The sequence below is a fragment of the Gopherus evgoodei genome, chromosome 9 (genome assembly GCF_007399415.2).
Source record: "Gopherus evgoodei ecotype Sinaloan lineage chromosome 9, rGopEvg1_v1.p, whole genome shotgun sequence".
Classification (NCBI taxonomy): Eukaryota; Metazoa; Chordata; order Testudines; family Testudinidae; genus Gopherus; species Gopherus evgoodei.
In genome coordinates, this window is record NC_044330.1 from 94,509,809 (window position 1) to 94,532,339 (window position 22,531).

At 42.8% G+C, this 22,531-nt stretch overlaps 1 protein-coding gene across 4 annotated transcripts in view; it reads right to left on the bottom strand.

Moving 5' to 3' along the window:
- GRIA3 (glutamate ionotropic receptor AMPA type subunit 3) overlaps nt 1–22,531 on the bottom strand; it is a 205,988-nt gene that overhangs the window by 91,603 nt on the left and 91,854 nt on the right. For all 4 annotated transcript variants that reach the window (XM_030574935.1, XM_030574938.1, XM_030574939.1 and 1 more), the window contains 2 exons: nt 7,547–7,600; nt 5,365–5,526 (listed from right to left, as the gene is read on the bottom strand). In XM_030574935.1, coding sequence (XP_030430795.1) covers nt 5,365–5,526; nt 7,547–7,600 — 216 coding nt within the window. The remainder of the gene's footprint in view (nt 1–5,364; nt 5,527–7,546; nt 7,601–22,531) is intronic.

The following is a 22,531-nucleotide window of genomic DNA, read 5'->3' on the forward strand; positions in this document are numbered from 1 at the left end:
TGTTGTGAAAACAAACAAACACTACCCATGCAAAAGATGGAAAGATGGAATCCTGTATTTCAATAGCATTTTTAGCTGCTCTCCTACAGGACATGAGTAAATTATAATTGATTTCAGTGGCAGTTACTTCTAACCTGTAGGGGAGAATAAAACTCCAGGTGGCCACTACGTTGAAAAATGTTTTTGCTCTTATTGTGGGAGGCTGCCCATATTGATAATAAACGTGTAAAACCTATAGTAACTTTTACAAAACTGGGAGGGGTATGTGTGTTTATGCCGGCAGAGACAGGGAAACACACCTGATAAAAAAAACCCACACATAGTGTCTGGGAAAAGATTTTTTGTGCCAGCCATTCTTCCCAAGTTTTAAATTATGGTGCTGTTTATAAATGCTGGACTGCCTTGCCCTTTACATGGTGAGATCTTTACAGCTGTGATTAGTAGGATGCAGCTGCTTATTTCAATCCTTGTCTACCTCAACCTTTTTTCCTGTGGTTCTGGCACTGCAGTGTGCTCTCTCTCTCTAATTCATTAACAAATATTACACGACACATTCCACCTAACAATACAGAATCAGGTATTTTAAAAAGATATTTATTCTTGCATGAAAAAAAATCTTGTAATAGCTTTCCAATCTAGCAAGACGTAAAGCCTGCATGATGATCATTTTTTTCAGTAGACTGGATCAATTGTCAATAACCCCAATGCAGTCCCTTCCAAGTTATGCCAAAAGAGCTATCTAATTTTCTGCGTTATTTGAATTCTACTTATAAATGCATGAGGAGGCAAAGAAAAAAAAGAGAGAGAGGGAGAGAAGGGAAAGGCTGATAAAATACAGAATAAATTAAACATCAGGGCTTTAATCTCCAGGCAATTTATTCCCTAATCAAAAATACTGTACATCAATTTTTTAAGTATGCTTTTTGACTGATTGATAAATACTGGGCAAGTTTCTAGAATGAGCAGTACATTTGTACAAAGGTAATGCAATGCAACCTCTGTGTTTTACCGTATATCTAAAATTATTTTTCAAGGATAGAGAATAACTTTCCCCCAATGTAAATTGCTTTTAACTGGATTAAAATATGCTTAGGGTAACAACATATATTTCTGAGCTTTAAGCCTAGTATGATACTTCCCTTTACTCCTGTATCTTCTAGTAAGCTCCTCTAAACTGATAGGTGCTCCTGGCTCTGCAATTAATAGGCGACACCAGGGTTAGCCTTGTTTTGTGGGACACTGGCTAACTCCCTCCCCACGGACACTTCAGTGGCAGTGTGGCAGTGTCAGATAGAGGCATGCAGGGAGCCTTCATGATAGGCAAAATCCTGCCGTTGGGGGTGTATCTTCGAGTAGTTTGGTGTCAGCTTGGAATGAAATGGCTAGATGGAGCTGGTAAAACAGCAGAGATCATTAGGTTTCTTAGGGAAGAAGTGTCCATTCCATTAATAAAAAATGCAGTAAAGGAATATGAAATTTCTTTCTTTATAATAATTAAGGAGAAGACAGAAGAACAGCTTCAGCTATGAGATGTCTGGTAAACAGGTTTAGCATCCCTTCTATAAGGTTTACTATAGGTGTGGGGATGAGTTTCCCCCAAGGAGATCTGCTTTGAAGTTATAGATTTTGAGGCCTCTTCTGTTGGTCCAATTGTGTTACATTGCACTGATGGAACCATCCTCATCTGTCAGCCACTCACTCTTCCGGAACTGGAGGGCCTCCCTTTCAGCTATGTGAGTCGGCACAGTAGAGGGGGCCTAACCAGAGGAGGAGGGAGGAGAGGAAGAGAAAGGGAGAAAGGAAGAGCATGATGATAATACTAAGTATTTTGTTTAGCCCTTTATGATTTCAAACACTGACTGATGAGCCCTAACAAAACCCCCTGCTGAGGAGGTAAGTGAATATCATCACGTCCATTTTACAGATGGGGAAGAAAACTAAGAGACAGAGAAAATCAGGGAGGGGTATTAACAGGTTGTGATTCTGTTACTAGCAATACCCTTTTTTAGTTCATTAGATGAGGGTGGGTTTTAGCACCTCTAAGATGTGCTGCATAGCTATTCCCTGGGACCCCCAGCAGTCTGTGTGAGGCTTTCTCCAGCTTACTCCACGCAGACTACTCTACCAGGCCTGCTGAAGGGACGCGGTAACATGGAGAGCAAAGGGGATCAATAGGTGACATGTCCAGAACTGCTGTACGTGTTTAGGGAGGGAAATAGTGGATGGAGGTTTCCTGATACACTGGTAAAAAGGGTGAAAATGGTTATGTGCCCCAGCAGGTCTGTGGTAAAGGGGGAATCATTCTGATTCTTTGACAGCCCAAACTACCATAACTATGGTTCCTAGTCATCATGAAGCAGGTTGCACTTCACATCCAAGTGGCACTGGAGTCTGGGTAGTCAACAACCCAGTAGCAAATATACCTTAGAGGAATATAATGCTTTTTACTACCCCTCATTGAACAGGGTGCAATATCACCTCATCTAGCTATGGAGACAAGTTGTTAAATTGAAGACACCCCTTCTCCCCCTTATCCAGAGGCGTGCAATACAAGAACAAACAGAGATTCTGATAACCAAGCTGCATCTCCTGCATTCATCAAGTACCTTTAATGCTCAGTAACCATGCAGTGTTCAGCTGGAAGTCTACCTCTGGTTTTGACTGGCTTTGTATCTCAAAATCAATTTATTTGCCTGATATGCAGCAGTGCAAGTACAGTGGCACGGTCTGGTATGCCATACAAGCAAGATATTTATAGCCAGTATGTTGTAGTGTGAACATAAGAACGGCTGTACCAGGTCAGACCAAAGGTCCATCTAGCCCAGTATCCTGTCTACCGACAGTGGCCAATGCCAGGTGCCCCAGAGGGAGTGAAGCTAACAGTTAATGATCAAGTGATCTCTCTCCTGCCATCCATCTCCATCCTTTGATGAACAGAGGCTAGGGACACCATTCTTTACCCTTCCTGGCTAATATCCATTTATGGACTTAGCCACCATGAATTTATCCAATTCCCTTTTAAACATTGTTATAGTCACAGGAGGAGCTGGCGACCCCACGCCGGCAGCTCCTCCGGTGGCTGTACTGTACTGCCCCCAGCCCTGTCCACCCAGCCCAGTCCTCTAGCTGGGCTTCTGCTGTACAGATGGAGGACATGCAGCTGTGTGGAAGGGCAGGGAATGGAGGTAGGGCGGTAGAGCCGTGCCGGAGGAGCTGCCCAGCAGCCCCATGTTCTGCTCCTTTCCCTGCTGCGGTTCCGGAGTCTCCAGTGAAGCAGGAGGAGGACAGAGCCCCCCCTTCAGGTAATGTGGGATGGATCATGGGGAGGGGACGGGGAGAGCGTGAGGGCCCTGGGCTGCGGGCAGGGTGGGGAGGAATCATATGGAGGGTCAAATGGGGAGGTCATGTGCCACCCTCCCCTTTAGCTGGTGACCCCCTGTACTGGTAAGACATGGATTCTACTTGCACCACTGTTGGTATGACTAGGTGCTAAATAACGATTCATTTAGTGGGTAGCCTGCATTACGTCTGTAAGAACTCTCTGATCTGTGACAGCACTTCCTGTTCATGGCACATGGTTCTTTACTGAATGTTGTTTGTAGATACTTTGCCAAGACAAAAATTACCTGTGCAGTGAAGAATATGAAGAAATAGTGTTATTGGGTTCTTTTGACAACCGTGAAGAAGGATTTTATTGTAGAAGGTACCTGGGCAACTATAAAGACCACTTGTACATATACGAGATTCCACGGTGGAGCAATAGCAACAACTATGGCATCTTAAACACAAATGGAGTTAGGTTAACAGCATCACACAAGTTGTGCGCTTGCTTGAGGAGTCAGCCATCAGTAAAGATGGGATGTTAAATAGTCCTTTACATAAGGCAAAAGGAAAATAAAAAAGACGTGGCAAATGCTCATTGCAAATGTTCATTCCTGAGGGGAAAACATCTCTTGCTGGGTGAGACATAATTGAAGATAAGTGTGTAGACAACATAAAAACAGGGGCCTATCCACCTCAGCCTGTGCATAGAATATATTTATGTACAATCATGTTCATGTTTATATTATGTGCCTCAACACTGCAGGTAAACAGATACAGAGACAATGGTTCGTAGATGTCTAATAGCAAAAGCCTTAGCACGCATAACAGTGTATTTCCTTATAAGGGCAATTGGCTGTATGTATTCACTGGGGATCCATTCCCTAATGGGAATATTGGGAGAGGCTCATGGTGCTCCCATGATGAGTCCAATCCTACATCATTCTGCAGCTGGACTTGCCCAGTGCTACGTAGTTAGGACCCAAAAATGTACAATAAAAGGATGTTTTTCAGTCCTCTCTAACTGAAGTCAGTGGCAGTTGTAGTAAGAGGAGGCCTTGAGATATAAACCTTGGTATCAGAGGCCCAATATGAGGCCTAAGGCCTGAACTAAAGTAATAGTCAAGACTTTGCTAACATAAAGCAAAGTTAAGCTGTGAGCCAGAGGCAGGCCCTGCTCACAGAAGCTGGCAAGGAAAGGGCTGATGCTGCAAAAAGAGACATATCTAAAAGGTACTGGACACTAGATATCAGAACATTCGCATACTTGTACACTCCACACGGATAACAAGGGACAGGCTGATCCATCCCAATGACAGGGCCAAAAGGGTAATATGATGGATAGAGTTGTTTTGTTCGAACCAACATGTACAAGGTGAGAGGCAGCACCTTACTACCTAGAGGGGTTGTACCTTGCTACATAGAGGGGTTGCACCTCAATACGTCAGGAGTGATGTGTAACTTGTTTGTACCTGTGTATAAGAATGCATCCCTGGGGCAGTGTCTTTGTCCAGCCTAGGGGGCAGTGGAAAGTCCTGCCACTGACTGAGCTGGTCCATTGTCAGGGAGCACATAAGTACTAGCTAGCAGCACCTTAGCAGTACCTTGGACTTCTATGCCGGGGAGCTGGAGATGGTGTTTCTCTTTGACAATAAACCTGGCCTGGGTGCCTTCGTACCTTATTAGAGTCTGTGGTCATTGGGGGTTCTCTTGGGGTCTGCTGGGTCAGCTATCTGCACAGAGTTGGATCAGCACACAGAGGAACACGCACGCAGCTGACTGATATCAACACTGACTAGAACAGAGCACCACATCAGGAGCATCTGACGACAGCAGTGTTATGTGTGAAATGACTGCAGGATGGGGCTCTTTGCCTCACAGAGTCCACCATTAAGTGTTTCATGTTTCCAGCTAACAGTCTCTTCTTTTGTCTAGCAGTGAGTGTTCTGACTCATTCTGAGCAGAGAAAATCATATACATATATATTTTTAAATGAATCAGATTTTTGCTAAAAGGCTTCCATCACTGTCAACAAAAGTTTACCTTTAATGGAGAGTTCTTGGCTTCAGGGAATTCCCTTTCATCCAGTCTAATCCAGCGTTGTAGAAACTGTTGAACCATTGGGTTTTCACTGTTGACAATCTGGAATCCAGTAACATTGGCGCCTCCATGCATTACTCTCTGCAGTATAATATCTGTAAAACCCTGGAAGAATATGTGCAGAAAACAGAAATCAGTGTAATATGAAGTGTCTGCAACTTGGCTCGGTTTTAAAAACAAACATTCTGGTAAGATGCTATTTTTAAATCTTGGGCTAGTTTAGTACAAAATAAACTGATGAAAGTTCCCTGCCACTAGTAGAAGATACCCTATCTACGGGACAATTTCTTGCAACAGTAGATTGTAGTATTGGAATAAAATGGAATTTGGAAACACGTGGGTTCCAGACCTTTGTGATGGAACACTGGCTTGTTCCAGAGTGGCAAAGTTTCCATGTGATCCAAAACATACCAAAAAGGGTACACAATGTTACACATAAAGCTCAGTAGAAGAGGACTGATTGACATATGGGTTAATGAATTACTCAAATTCTTTTGTTAAAATATGTAGTTTCAGATCATAACTGGTATTTCATATACTGTGTGCTGGATAATAATGTGAAAGGATTCCATGGTTGTAAAACTAAACTAGCTCTTTATTAAGAGAACTATTTACAGAGATGCTACATCTGCAGGTAGCATTCTAGCCACGTGCATTCCCAATAGCTTCTTGGTGCTTCTTCCAAAAACTCTTTCCTTCTGCAATCTGTACTCCTCCCTCCAAGTTCCATGCAGGGTGCTACAGCTGGTTCTTGCACCTTGTGCATGTGTTAAAGGTGGAGGGTAAAGGGGAAATGGGGTGCAAGGAGCCTCCTTGATGCTTCTGCTGAAAAGTCAGCCATGGTTAACATCACCACCAAAAGAGATGGAGAACGTTGGGCCCTGGCTCCATTATCTCCTCTGCACCAGCCAGCAGAGCGGCAAATGCTTAACAGTATGAGAGAGTGCCAGAAAGCTCGGTAGCTCAGAGGCATGATGCCCCTTGTTGTTCTCACTGCTGTGTTATGGCAAAGCATGATCCTCATTGTGACAATTAACACTGCACTGTCTGGCATATTGACCTTAATGTTTCACTTTCAAGCCTTGTGGGCCTGATTCTCCACTGCCCTATGCCTCATATTGTCATTTACTCCTGTGTAAAGTGAATGTAGAAAGCAAGTTGATTGGGTAGCAGTTTGCAGTCACCTTGTAGAACTGTAAATGGCTATGCGTGGCACAAAGTAATAGCCCATTGTTTTTTGGTTTATGTGAAGTACACTGTAGTTAGTGTGAATAGGATCAGTTCCATAATGCACAGTGACACATTTTAAAGCCACAAAGTATTTATAAGGAAAATGACATTTTAAAATTCATCTAACCTGCTTTAATCATAACCAGAAAAAATGATTATAGAGACTGTTCTACAAAGTAGGATTAGTAACTAGAAAGTGTGATATGACTTTAGAAGAACATTTTCTACACACAGAAGCTAAAAATGACTCTTTCTGCAGGATCAACTACATTATAACCCTTTTCTGCAGCATGTCTAGCTGATTGCTTTTCAAAAATATCAAAGAAATATCTGAAAAGTCAGTTATAGAGTGTGGAGAAGTGTATTTTTAATATGGATTAAAATATACTGTTCTTTGCCTGGTCAATGAATATGTATAAAGTACTGTACTAACTCTGCAGTGAGGATCTACCTATATAAAGCCAATGAGTGGTTAAACAGTCTGGCCACTTTACTACGTGGAATTACAAATTTTAACTTGGCTCTTTATATCACTTGTATGATGTACAAATAATATGTAATTATTTTTACAGTGTTTAAATTTAAAATCTGTTATACAGAAGATTAGTATTATCTAGTGTGTTATTTAAGAGGATATAAAGTAGTGGAGAACATATAATTGAATTATTATTTTTAAATTAGTAAAGGATACGAGCTTCTTAAACAAAACAAAGACTGTGTAATTGAGTAGAAATGACTATTGCATACCAGTTCTAGTATTTACTGAAGTCATTTCTCGAAATCCAGGCACTCCTTCATGCATTTCCTCCTTAGCTGATTAAAGTTGACACAACCTGTATAGAATATATTACCCTCTAAAACTTAGTTATACGTCTGCTGATGAAAAAGTTCTTACCAGGTTAGCTAGCATGTAGTGATAACCTCTGGAATGTTTACCAAGGATTACAACCTGTGTGTAGAAGAAATAACATGTATCACTTAATGTAAGAGAATGAGTCGCAATGAGCATAAGGAAAAAAAAACAGAAACAATTAACATTTTACAACACAGGACCCACTTCCATTCAAATTAATGGCAAAATCTCACTGTCTCACAGTTCAGCCTGGGCCCATATATTGTCCACTTACGGTGACCAGATGTCCTGATTTTATAGGGACAGTCCCAATATTCAGGGCTTTGTTTATATAGGCACCTATTACCTCCCATCCCTGTCCCGATTTTTCACACTTGCTATCTGGTCACCCTATGCCCACTATTTGGTTTATTAATAATTTGTGCAACTGGGACCTAGTTCATGGCTACCTGAAGCTTTTGTGAGGACCTTCTGTGAAAGTACCCCAACCAGCTCTGTCTCTATCAGCAGTCTCTCCTTCATTTCAACTAACCCCTGCATCCAAGCAGCTAACTAGGGAGAGGTAGGAATTCGCTGACTGAGTGGCATGCAGAGCAGATGGGAATTGCAGAACCAACAGGTTACTACACAGAATATAACTGAGAGCTCAAGAACAGATGACGCCACAGTAGGATCATGTGGCCTATGTAGCCACATAGGACTCCAGTTCAAAATGCCCAATAGGAACTGTCAGAAATAAGGAAAGCAGAATTGGACCAATGGCCTCCAGAATTGGACCAATGGCCTTAACAGTAGCACAGACAATTCCTATCATAAACGGAGAAGTATCTTGCTAATTGAACATGGGAAATCATTTTTCAACCAGCAGTTGTTTATGGATTCCAGTCTTAGGCCTGGTCTACACTAGTCTGTTATTTCAGAATTAGCCAAGTTAATTAGGGAAAAAAAAAAAAAGATTCCGTCCACATGACCAAACCAGCTTTTTTGATTTAAAGGGCTCTTGAAATCGATTTCTGTATTACACCTTGGCAAGTGGAGTAGCGCTTAAATCGAGATCGCAATCCCGGGTTAAAGCCAATGGGAATCATCCCAGACATGCAACACTATGCAGTCCCACCAGTCTGTGCTTGTTTCCCGGGCCTAGAATCGGCATTTCACAGCATGAACCAGACCCAATGTCACCATGACCTCCCAATCGCCACATGCTGTGCTTCTAGGAATGTCTGTGTCCATGTCCTCATCAGTATAGTAATTGTGTTGTCGTTGCTTCCTCGCCCAGTTTTGCAGGTACTGCACACAGTGCTGGATAATGCGCAAGGTATTTACAATGGTCAAAACTGCAGTGGAGATCTGAGCAGGCTCCATGCTTGCAGCGCTATGGTGCCTGCACGGGTAATCCTGGAAAAAGGGCACGAAACAAGCTGTTCAGTTCAGCATGGCCTATAAAAGGCGGTAAATGGTTGTCTTCTGTAGCTTTCATGGAGTTGGGAAGCTCGTTAGAGCTGCAAGAGCGGGAAAGCAGAGTTTGCAGCGGAAACGTGAGCAGAATTTGTGGCAGAAGCTGTGTGGCTTTGTTCACGATGGCTGAAAAACAGCGGGGAATTGTTGCCTTCTGTAGCTTCGATGGGAGCCCATGAATGACAACATGGAAAAAGCAGCGGAAGCTGTGCGGCTCTGTTCATGATGGCTGAAAAACGGCAGGGAATTGTTGCCTTCTGTAGCTTCCGTGGGAGCCCAGGCAGGGCCGGTGCAAGGATGTTTCGCGCCCTAGGCGAAACTTCCACCTTGCACCCTCCCCACCCCCCGTGCCCCCCCTCTGAGGCACCTCCCCACCCCAGCTCTCCCATGCTTCTCGCACAAGTACCCCGAGCATGCCGTGGCTGCTTCACTTCTCCCGCCTCCCAGGCTTGCGGTGCCAATCAGCTTAGGCGCTGCAAGCCTGGTAGGCGGGAGAAGTGAAGTGGCCACGACGTGCTCAGGGAGGAGGCGGGGCAGGGGTGAGCTGGGGCGGGGAGTTCCCCTGCGTGCCACACCCCCCTTGCTGCAGGCAGCCCTCCCCATGCTCCCCTGCCCCAGCTCTCTCCACCTAAATGCTGGCGGTGACCGGGGCACTTAAGTTGCCTAAATGGTTGCACCGGCCCTGGCTGCCACACACCCTGGCTTAGAGTGGTTTCCATTACATACAGGGTTTGCAGTTTGGTTCAATGGCTCTCAGTACCCCCACTACACAAATTGTTCCAGCACCTCGGAACCTGGGGAGTGCTTTGCTTCCTTTCTTGGCATGCGCCGAATGGTATCAGGGCTGGCTTATGTGTACAGCTAATGATAGAACACATGCTTGCCAGACAGGGGTAGGACCAGGGCCAGTGCAACCATTTAGGCAACCTAGGCGGTCATGTAGGGCACTAGGATTCAGGGGGCAGTATTTTCTTCGGCAGTGACGGCAGCGGCCGGATCTTCGGCCGCCCCGGTCACTGCCGGCATTTAGGCGGAGGGAGCTGGGGCAGGGGAGTGTGGGGAGGACCACTTGCAGCAAGTAAGGAGGTGTGGCACACAGGGGAACTCCCTGCCCCAGCTCGCCCCAGCTCACCCCTGCCCCACCTCCTCCTCGAGCATGCTGTGGCTCCTTCACTTCTCCTGCCTCCCAGGCTTGCGGCGCCTAAGCTGATTGGGCCGCAAGCCTGGGAGGCAGGAGAAGTGAAGCAGCCATGCCGTGCTCGGGGAGAAGGCAGGGCAGAGGTGAGCTGCTTCACTTCTCCCGCCTCCCAGGCTTGCGGCGCCAATCAGCTTAGGTGCCTGGGAGGTGGGAGAAGTGAAGCGGCAACAATGTTTTTGGGGTATAGGCGGAGCAGGGGTGAGCTGGGGCGGGGGAGGGATGCCTCAGGGCAGAGGGTTGGGAGTGGGGAACTGCCACGGGGGGCGTCTCAGGGTGGAGGGGAGGAGCTGCTGCAGCAGGGGTGCCTCAGGGCAGGTGCTTGGGGACAGGGGAGGGCAGAAGGTGGAAGTTTCGCCTAGGGCACGAAACATCCTTACACCGGCCCTGGTGGCAGCACCCCTAGTTCCACCGATGCTGATGTTGAATCACCAGTAATAAAAATGGTGCAGGTTAGCTTGTGACTTTGCAATTCCATCTGTGCAATCCCATTGTCTTCAAATTATAACCTCAGCATCAGCAGTGCAACCCCACAGTCTTCAGGAAGGATTTGATTCTGCAATTACAAGTCAGTTCATCCTGCTGATTATGCATGAAACAGGATAGAATCAAACTCACTCTCCTTTAGTTTTGTTGTGCTAACAGGAGTAAAAAGTAGTCAACACTTATATTTTTCACAATACAAATTAGCTGTAACACTGACTACACACAGGGATCGGCTCTGTTGAGTAGGGAAGTGCCACTTTTAAACACACACTTTTCAGAGTAGACTCAACCTTTAAAGGGAAATATCCAGCATGGAACATTATCACAACTCTCTGGCTTATGTATGGGTGACAGATAAAGGATCCAGATGCCACACTCTAGAAGACATCTGTCCAAAAATGCCACTTATCTCCTTGATAAGTTTAACTGACATTTGAGTCGATGCCTTTAGATATACTGCTGGGCCGGTTACAATACTTGAATTATTAAATTCCCAGTTGCCTCTTTGGACTGCCTTGTCCTTAATAGAAGCCATTTCTTTTAATTCTGAGGCATTTGCATACTTCCAACAATTTGAAAATAAATTGCTAGACAGGTCCTCTTGAGAACTGTACGTACGCTCTATTGGTAAAAAACATCTGCTTGTCTACACTCACATTTGTTTTCTATGGAAATCTGCATGCCCCCCTTAGATGCATTTGGCATACATGTTATTTGCATACTAAATTCCCTGTATGTTTGCATTTTACATTAACAGAGGTAATTTACTTTTGAAAGGTTAGAGGCAAAGGATTTTACACTTGTAAATCAAGAGCAACATTCTTTGACATTTTATCCTTAGTAAGTGAGGTTTTCTTTTTTCTGACCAGAAATGTGCATATTTCTGAAGAGACAACACCATGACACTAAAAGCCATATTCTGCCTTTGAACTCATGCATGGGGCTTCCAGTGAAGTCAACAGGAATGGAGCAACTAGGAAACATAGTATGATGGAGCTGAAAAGCAGGGCACTACAACTCCCATCAGCCCGTTCCCCACTGCACTTCCCTTTCTCCCGGACAGCAGACCTGAGGTCCATCCAATCCAATAGCTTGTCTCCATTAATGGCCAGAAATAATTTCAATTGCCCTAAAAACGGCCAAACTGCTTTATTCAAGCCTTAGTTTACAAAGCAGGTTCCAGAAGAAACCCTGCTAATATTTATATTCAAATATTACTCAAGCATGTCAGATTATAATTAGATATTAATAATGCTTTTAAAACTCAGCACGTGCTAGCCTAACCCTAAACAAGCATATCCCGTCCGCAAACATTACAGCAATTTGAATGAAGAGAAGAGCTGCTGGATTAGCAAGCATAGCAGACCCAATCACCCACATCAATGTAGCTCCTAAGGGAGTAAAAGAATGGATAAAGCTTTTCATGAAGAAGGAAACAGGGACATAAAAATAAATCTCATCGACTGCTGATATATTGTGGAGCTTATATAGGAAGGAGGATATTGAATACTGACACTGAATAGAATGTTAGGATTACAGGACAAGGATTTCACTGAATTACATGTCTTTGGGATGTTTCACTTCCTAGACTTAATGATGCTTTCACTTTGAGTGAAAGGAAAGCATAGAAGATTTGAAACTGAACAAAGGAGGAGGAGGAGAGGGTGAAAAATTGGTTAGAAAAAGTCATGAATAATTCAAAATTCTGATCCTACCTAATTTTATCTTGTAGGTAGAAAGACTATGTCAGGTTTAACACACTGTCGCAACAAAGGTTTGGTTTTTTTAATTAACCCTTAAAATATGTCACCAGTTAATAAGCACAAAAATCAAAAAGTGTCCTAATTAAAATGTCCTGGGCTTTAGAATAAACGTCTCGAGGTATTGGGCAGGAGCAGATGTTGTTTATGCTGAATGGAGTCTTGGATTATGTACCATTTTTGAATGATTCCATCAGCTTTGCATGTTGCTAGTCACTCACTTGCCTGGGGTGAATGATTTTTTTTGAATGGATACATAAAATACCATTTGTTTATAATTATTATCAATCACCATGGTAATAAGGAGGCAAGTAGAGGTTGTATCTGGGCCGGTAAATTTTCAGTGCAATTTTCAAAGGCTGAATATAGAGATTAGCTAATTTTGCTGTATTTGTTCCATGTTGAATTGCTACAAAACCACTTGGCATTTCTCTAACAATAATGATGAAAAAAGCATGCTCTTATGATCATGTGGCTACACAAATCAACTAGGTTTGAGAGAGTAGCATAGTTCCAAAGAAAATGCTCACCAAAAAGCCCTGACTTCCTTTTCAGGCAGGTGGTGCTCTTCAGACAGTACAATACATCCTGTCTAGATGGAATGCGATATACCGTGCAGCTTCATGTGTGTCAGCACTAACAAATCATGTTGTGCAACAACCATATTATTTAGAGATGGAACTAAATGGGAATAGTGGAGCTGAAACCACCATACTACAGGGAAGTTCACACCCAGAGCTGACCTTTCCAGGCCTCTCTTGGGAATGGGTTGAACTGGAACAACATTGGGAGGATTCTGAGGAAGGTCAGTGATCATTCTCAGAAGGAACATCTCTCTCAAATTCTCACTATCACGGTATGCACGTCTGGGAGTGCAGGAAGAAGATGGGGGCAGCAATGTCATTTTTTGTATTAGCCTGAAACTGACTCTCTTACTCTTTGACTCAGATACTACCGACTGGCTTTACAATTACTTCTGATTTGGTCCAGACAATAGGTCACTATTGACCTATTCATTTTCTTCCTGAGGTTTCAGAATTGGAGCTGGTGGGAGGAGAAAATCAATGATTCGGAGACCAATAAATTGTCAAGTAGGGAAGGAGGGGGGGTGAGGAGTGTGTTGTTAAACCATGGTAACGGAGACGGAACAGAACAGAAAGAGCTGGTGTGGCATGGACCTAGTGAGAAACCAAGGCAGTGAGGAAGTAGAGGGAGGAGGTGAACATAAACAGTGGGGCAAAGCTAAGGAAAGAGGGGACAGAGGGAAACACGGAACCTGGAGTGGGAAGCAAAAGTGGCTTGGAGGGAATGGAAGAGGAAAATATGGAGAGGCAGGCAGGAGTGGCACAGGTGAGGGGGACCAATCAGTGTTACTTATTTTAAGTATTTTTAAAAAGCTATATATCCCTGTTTTGTTTTTATTTCAGAAGGCGAATGCCCCACAGGAGGAGGAGATAATTTTTTTGCTGTTGAGCTGGAGGGAATTATAGCAATGGTCAAAATCTTTTACAATTATACAGTAAAATATATTTAACCAGCACCTCTCTTTCAGCGATAAGGCAAAGGACTTATGCATGAGCCCTCCTTTCTCTCCTAGAGGTGGTCCAGCCATGTTATGGATGAGGCAAGAAGGTAAAGCAGTGAAAGGAAGCTTCCATTGCAGATGTTGTATTCACTAAAGAAAATACATCAATTCTGGAAAATCTTCTAGAATTATTACAGTTCTCATGGGCTTGGTGAATCCCAACATGGGTGCATCAATTAAGAGGATACAATTTTGTTATTACCTAGATGAAAACATGCGGTGGCCAAGACGGCAGTGAAAGGCAAAGTACAAAGTTCGATTAATACCTATTTGGGTTTCGTCTTCCATTCTAGTTACTTGAATACATCTCAATCTAGTCAGTTCATTATGTTTAACAACATTATTTATCTATCTTTGTTTTGAAAAAGTTGAAAACTAAATTCAGGCCATATGAGTGTAGAAATCTGTTCCTTTTTCATTAGACTGACTGAGCTAAAGGTCATAATCCAGATATTTATGAGACAGTTGTATCTTTCCATTAGATAAACACTGGAGATGACTGGCACTGTTGCTATAAAAGGAAGCCTACAGATTTTTCCTGTGGTTTTCATATGTGACATCTCACAGAAGTATGCCACTTAAATGGAATGACAGCTAAAGATGTGGCTCACTGTAATGTAGCTTTCCATTTCTACTATAACAGGGAATGAAAAGGCTGTTTTAACTCTTGTACTGTTATTACTCGATGTTAAAAAAGGGGGAGGAAATAGATCACTTTCCTAGATACCCAGATTTTAAAATATTGTAAATAGGAGTCTTGGTGTCAAACATTTTTCATTTTGAAAGGGCTTAATATTGAGATAATACTTAACATGAAGTTATCCATTTAGTGATTTGTGTCCCAATCCTGCAAAGATTTATGTAAGTGTTTAACTTAAAGCATGGGAGTATTCCCACTGACTTTTAAGCACATGCCTAAGTCTTTGAGGATTGGGGCACTGGTACCTAAGTTGTGGCAGCAGCAATCCCCCATCCCCTGCTTTAGAAATATTTCATGGTAGCACTGCACCAGTAATCGATGTAATAACTAGAAGCACTTGTACGGCACTTCTTGTTTCCACTGCACTGTGCAAAAGTGAGTGAGATGGTATGATGTTTTTCAACAGAAAAGCAAACAAACAATATGGGCCAAATTTTCCACAGGATGGCAAGCTGCCAACTTTGAGGTGGCAGGGACCCTCAGCCATATCAGATGTCACATTAAATGCACTCGGCAGTGATCTCTAAGTCTGGCAGTTCTGTTTGAACAGTACAGCTGATTTTATACCTGACCCCACATACAGCAGGTCAATAAACCAAATAAGCTATGGGGCACCTACTCTTATCTCCTCAGGTAAGACAGCATATGGTACAGAAACAATCTTTTGGGCCCCAAATGGACTGAGCCTCATTCATATACTCAGGCTGGAATCTGAGTGACATATTTGTGATCCAGGAGAATTTTCTCCACCAGGGCTGATTGACTAGGGTTCCCCCCTCCTCCTTTCTTTGGAGCTTTCGACAGTGATCATCTGGTGGGATATTAATATTTATAGGCACGCTAAAGGGAGAGGACCACGTCATTCTTCAAGAGGTCTGAAAACAGCTTGAGATGTTAGGGAGATTCCTGTAGCTATTGAGTCTGGCAAGATGTAGAGCACACTCTGAACATAAGTGAGATTGTGTTTATTATATCTCAGCTTGTTAAGACTGAGTCTTTTCTTAGAGATGTTGGTTGTCTTAGTTGCCTTTCTTAAAGCTCAGATCTTTTTTATATTGGAGATATACCTATCTCCTAGAACCGGAAGGGACCTTGAAAGGTCATTGAGTCCAGTGCCCTGCCTTCACTACCAGGGCCAAGTACTGATTTTGCCCCAGATCCCTAAGCGACCCGCTCAAGGATGAAATTCACAACTCTGGGTTTAGCAGGCCAATGCTCAAACCACTGAGCTATCATGCATGCTGGTTTGTACTGCTTGTGGTGGAAGGATTTTTGGGTGTGAAGATGACTATAGGTATAGTATGTCTGTGATGGGGTGTATGTACCTCACACTGACCCAGTTAGGGTTAACTTTACACTGTGGGCCAAAGAAGCCATGCCCCCTCACTCCTGCTGGGCATGCTCAACCTGAAGACAGATATTAAAGGGAGTGGCCCAGCTCAGTTTTGGCTGGAGGAGAGGGAGGGCAGATGTGAGCTGCAGGCTCCTGCCAGGGACTAGCTGGAGCTGTGGACCATGGAGGCCAAGCCAGTGAGATCGACAACAGAATCCCTGCTGACGCCAGAGGATAAGGAGTGAGCTGAATGGCTGACACCCCAAGGAGAACTGACAGAACAGAAACCAATTGGGGACGATTGCTCAGTGGTTTGAGCATTGGCCTACTATACCCAGGGTTATGAGTTCAATCCTTGAGGGGGCCATTTAGGGATCTGAGGCAAAAATCTGTCTGTGGATTGGTCCTGCTTTGAGCAGGGGTTAGACTAGATGACCTCCTGAGGTCCCGTCCAACTCTGATATTCTATGATTCTATTAAGGATAGGAAGGGACCCAGGAACATGACTGTTAAAATAGGAAACCCAATGGAATCACTGATTACAGGTTTCACAAGGTCAGGACCTGGTGGAGAAGGTTGGCCTGGGTCACCCTACCCTGCCCCACACCCACCACAGGATGTGGGTGCTGCTCAAGGACTCTGGCTCCTAGGCTACGCTGCGCTGCTAAGACAGCCATAACCCCTTATTTGTCCCATGTGACCTGATCCCTGGTGATGGGGTATATCTATCTGGCAACAGTGCCCCATATATGAAGTTGATCCTACCCGGTATTGGGTTGACTGGCTGAGGAGTTGTGGCTTGTGAGGCAACAAGAATGGGGTCCAGGGCATGGAATTATTCCTCTCTGGGCTTCAGAACCTTATATCAGAGAAAACAGGGCCTCAGACTATTGAGTTAATGATTCAATTTATTACGTCAATACAAGCTGCAATCGAGGTCCTCTAAACCAAGTCCCAGTATGTAAGATAAAATGTTCAGCTTGTCTTGAGGTCATCTGCAGTGCACCTTGTCTAGCTGAGTGTCTAAGGCTGAAGAAAAGGAGCAACTGTAAAAGCCCTTCTCAAGTTGAAAAGTGGCCACTTATGCCACCCTATTTTTATATGCCTGCTGCTGATGCTTTACAAGAGCTGTCTGTGTTTCATCTCCTACAGTGGACAGTCTAATCTTAAGAAAGGTCTATTAATCTTTTAAATCATTATCATACATACAAAGGGCAAATAATCTAGGGGATAGTATGTGGCATCCAAGGTATAATCCTTTTTTTAATATATTATTCAATTTATTTTGCATAGGTCACTTCTCAGCATCCAGCTAGTAGTATGCCAAGCAGGAAGAGTGCAGAAGATGAAAAGCCCTTGTAAAATGGAAAACTTCTTCCCTTGAGGTGAAATGATTTAACTATCAAACTAGGAATCAGTGTTTGCTTCTATCAGACTCAGAAGGAGCCACTTCGTTACCTCACCAGAGTAATTTCATTACTTGAAATTGTAGTACCCATTCCCCCAACATTATCTGAAGCACAAATATGTTTTGGGGGCAAAATCAAGCTCCCGTCAAGTGCTCTGAATACTTATTCCATGCTGAATTACCTCCACCAAATATCCCCATAATATCAATTTTTGCCAATATCATATAAGGCCTGTGTTGGTCTTTCTGTCACTCCATGTTCATTGTCACCACGAGATTAATTTCCAAAAGGGTTGCAGGATTATGTAGCAATGAAAGGCATGCCCCACCTAGCAATGACATGTCACAACTGAAAAGGTGATATGTGACATGCCTTTGATTTCACTAAAATGAAACCCCCTCCACATTCCACAGAAGCAGCTTCCATCATGTGTTCTGTCCTCTCATACAGGGAGTCAGATAGTGATCCCAACACTGCAGGCAATTTACTATCCTACACCAGTGTTAATGGGGAGCAGAATCTAGCCTCCAGGGATTCTGATACAGTTAAATAAGGTAAACAATATTTTCAGTTCGTATTAGTGAGTAGTACTGCATTATACTTGGGTTAAATATTCAATGAAGACTGTATTCAAATATTTAAATGATGATTCCAAACATATAGTTTGACACAGATGAAAAATAACTGCATATCTGGATGAGTATAATCAATCTGCTGTTTCATTGATTTAGTGTCCTCTGTGGAGTGTCACAAATGTACGCTCTGCCCTATCCCCGATTGCCAGATTTTGTATTTTCATACAATATATGAGGTAGTGGAAAGTAGCATAAAAATCCATGCATTCATTCATCCATGTCCTCATGTGTCTATGGATTTTGCCTGCTCAGTTCTCCTGCCTCACCTGCACTTGTTATTCCACCTCAGAATTGGAAGCCTGCCTTTTTAATAAGGTATTATATGAAGAGCGTCGTTGTGGGTGTCAAACCCTTTCTCCTTTAGCGGGATGTAACATCACAGACAGAAGTCCTAGGGATCTGGTGAGCCCCTGCTCCTGAAGGATGGCTCATGTATTAAGCATGGAGCCTTTAGAGGATACAACTTGTTCCAATTTTGTTTTATATATATATACACACAGGGTGGGCTCCAGGCACCAGCTCAGCAAGCAGCTGCTTGGGGCGGCCAAAGGGAAGGGGCAGCAAGTCGGGCTCTTCATCAGCAATTCGGCGGCGGGTCCCTCGGTCCCTCTCGGAGGGAAGGACCTGCCCCGAAGAAGAAAGCAGCGCAGTGGAGCTGCCGCCGATCGCGATTGCAGCTTTTTTTTTTCCATTGCTTGGGGCGGCAAAAACCCTGGAGCCAGCCCTCTATATATATCTGTATAGATATCTATGTAGATACACACACACACACACACACACACACACACACACACACACACACACACACACACACACACACACACACACACACACACACACACGTTCACATCAAAGGGGCAGAATTTGTCCCTTACTGAATTGGCAATTTTAGCATTTGCCTATAAGAGACACACTTTTGCGGCATGAATAAACATCTTTCATCTCCCAGTTAGGTGATGGCTATGCATTATGGTCTTCTTAGGCCAGCACTAGGAATATATGAAAGCACTATTGCTTCCCCCCCTCCATTCTTTCCTTCCAGTAGTTCCTCCCTCTGTAAACAAGTCAGTGTTTCCTGATTGAAGGCCATGCAATGGAAGGTGCATTTACTATCTGGATATGTATTTATACTTGGTGCTTTTTAGAAAAAAAATCACCATCCAACACATAGGTTTTGAGGGCACAATATTCTTCCCCATTTTCTTACAATTTGATGTGTGTAAGCAATTTATTGTGCTCTAAAACAGTCTCCCCAAACCTGTTTATGTTCCACTTCCTTCTTTTTGGGAGTTAAGTGTATAACCTATTTACCCAAGCTGGCTGTATTCTTATTGTTAAAGGACACATGCTACCTCAAAAGCCTTAGGACCCTGAGGACATTGAGATGGAAAGATTTACAACCCATAGTAACTGACATTCATAATCACAATAGTTTACTCTTCAAGCCAAACATAATTCATTAAACCACCTCTCTTTTAAATCAAGACCTTTCTTTGTCTAGACAGATGAGAACAGAAAACAATAGAGTTGTACCTCTCAGCACTGCATCTATCTCCACAGGCCATGTCCTTCTGAACAAATACCTTGACGCCAAAATCAATCAAAACCAGCAACTACTCTTCACCACTCAAAGCCACTCCACTCAAACCAAGATCAGAAGCAGAAGTTACTGTTCAAATCATGACGACGCCTAACTAGGAAATAGAAAGGATAAACAAAAGGGTAGGCACATAGTACTTGTTGGGGAGACATCTTTGTCCCTTATCCTGCAAAGAGATTCCTAAAAGTAGAACCTTACTCCCACGGGGGTTCCACTAAAGACAGGAGCAAGTGTACAGTAGCTACTGTATGTGTGTTTTACTGTCTTTTTTTTAAATGGCGAATTCCTCTTTAACTTTACAAGAGAGAATAATGAATTAAATTAAATGCCAGTTGTATTATGGAAGTGCGCTGGCAACTCTACAGTTATGCTTACATTGAATTTTCCACAATTAGGGTGTAAATCCCTTAATTAAACAAGCTCATTCACAGCAGTTATTCTCAAACATGGACTATTTCAGGAAGGAGGACACGCTTTAATTTCCTAGGTGCTGCTTATGCTGATTAGATCCTTCTTTGGAGAATTCTAATAGATTAAAATCCACTCCCTTTTAAAATTTTCCCAGAGATTCTCATGTGTTCTCAGTCCTCTGTAACCTCGCAGTCTCAAAATTCAAACTTAAAATTTCATGCAGGGCTCGAGCCTTCAGAAAAGCACAGCCCAGAATAGTGTTGGGGGCAAATTTCAATCAGCCCTACATTATTTACCTTGTTCGCCATAACTGTTTTATTCTTCATTTTGAAGGCTGACAGAACGCTACAGCTTTGCAGAGGACGTTTGTTCTTTGATGCTGCCTCCCTTGCTCACTAGCTCTCCTGCTCAGCTACCTTTTTTTTTTTTTCCAGAGTTACAACCTTTACTGGCCTAGAGACGAGTGGATGGTCCATTGGTTAAGGGTGCTAGCCTGAGACTCAGAGGACTGAATTCCCACAGGCTTCCTATGTGACCATTGGCAAGTCACTTAGTTTCTCTGTGCCTCAGTTCCCATCTGTAAAATGGGGATAATAGTACTATCGTACTTCACAGGGTGTTGGGAGTATGAATATATTAAAGTTTGTGAGATGCTTTGATATGGACAAGGGCAGAATCTGGCCTGAGAGTAATCGGGCATGGCCTTCAAAGAGAGATTGAAAGACTTAGATATGGACAATTTAGAAGTTTACCTTTATAGCTGTAGAGGAATTTAGCCCTGTTAGACTTTGTGCAGGAGAAGTCTCATGGAACTAAATCATGCCACCACTTTCCAGTCTCCCCGTGAAGTTTTGATACTTTGTGGAACTGATTAATCAAAAAGTATGGTGAGATGGTAATATGCATTGCAAACCCCAGAGAATCCCTGAAAACAGAACCACAATTCAGGTACTTATCTTTAACCCCACACAAGGCAACATTCTGCTAAAGAGGAAGTGGACTGTACTAACCATGGCTATTGTGCTACACAAAGACATTGTCACGCACGGCCCAAAGAGAAGGACCACTGCCCATTCTTGGTAACAGTGAGCACTGCAGTCTTGGCTACTTTAAGCCCAGTTCCCATATGCTGCAATATATTCAAAGCTTAAGGGACCTAATTCTCCCCCCACTTGCCTCACTCTGACACTGGTGTAACTTCACTAAAATTTCAGTTTTCTATTTAAAGGATGGACAAATCACTTAATTAAATATGATCATTAACAGAAATCATTCTCAAACATGGACTACTTCAAGGAGGAAGCCAATCTTCAGTTGGTTTTGGTACTATTCAAACCCTTTAAAGCCTTCTCTGTAGAACTCTAATAGATTTAAAATAACTCCATTTTGAAAATTTCCAAAAGATTCCAGCTGTTTTACATTGCTGTACGTTTGATGAGAAGTTTATCCAAAATGTTTAAGTCATATGTTTAAAGTCAATTGTCTGCACAGGGAAATGTCCCTAGTGCATGCACATACACACAAAATCTTTTCAGGAGAGATATAAAATGTACATCTAATTTATTTCCCCTCTTCATTGCATGCTATATTCCTATTGTTGGGAGATTAACTCTAAAATACTTTTGCAACCCATCAGTATTTCACAGCAATCATTGTAATCATAGCAGTGGCTCAAAGATTTGAAGTGGAGTCCTTGAAAACACAGAACTCTGCTTATATAAAGCATTACTGCATTCAGAAACCATGTCAGCCTTACTCCAGACTATTATTTGGATATAACCCAGAAGTGTCGCAGTAATTTAGTCCCAATGCTCACATAAGAATCTTTATTAAAGGAGTTTGTACTGCAGAGAATTGCCTTCAAGCAGACTGAAAAGTACTGAGCCACAGCCATCCTTTCTCCCTTTTATCGCTTACTTTTTTTTTAGATCTTATGAAATTAAAAAAAAATATTGCAACCTCTGAGAGGAAAGCCAGGGTTTTTTTAATAGAACTTCACTATAGAGATTAACAACAACTGGAATTAAATGCAATTTGCTCATTTCAATGCATTGAAACAGTTGAGAGGTTCATTGTGCTTCACTATAAACAGAGCTCTGCAGTATCTGAGTTCTCTGTATAGCTAGGTTCCATTGTGCATAAAACCTGAACCAGGAGAAATTATGAAGATTTAATCCAGTTTTGTTAGACTTCTATACTGCAGTGTAGCCATTTTTACTGGAATGAGGTAGTAACAGTTACAGCCATGTTTTTCTTTAACAACTTTAACTTTACTTGCGATTTCCCAGGAGATAAGGAATGCTGGGTATTTTTAAGGGATCCTGTATTGTATATTGTTAATATTTTTGTTTGTTATTATATTTTGGCAGAACCAAATTCCAACAGCAAATATTTAAACATGGTTACAAACCCTGACAAAGTGGGTCATGCATGTAACAATATGGGCCTATTTTTC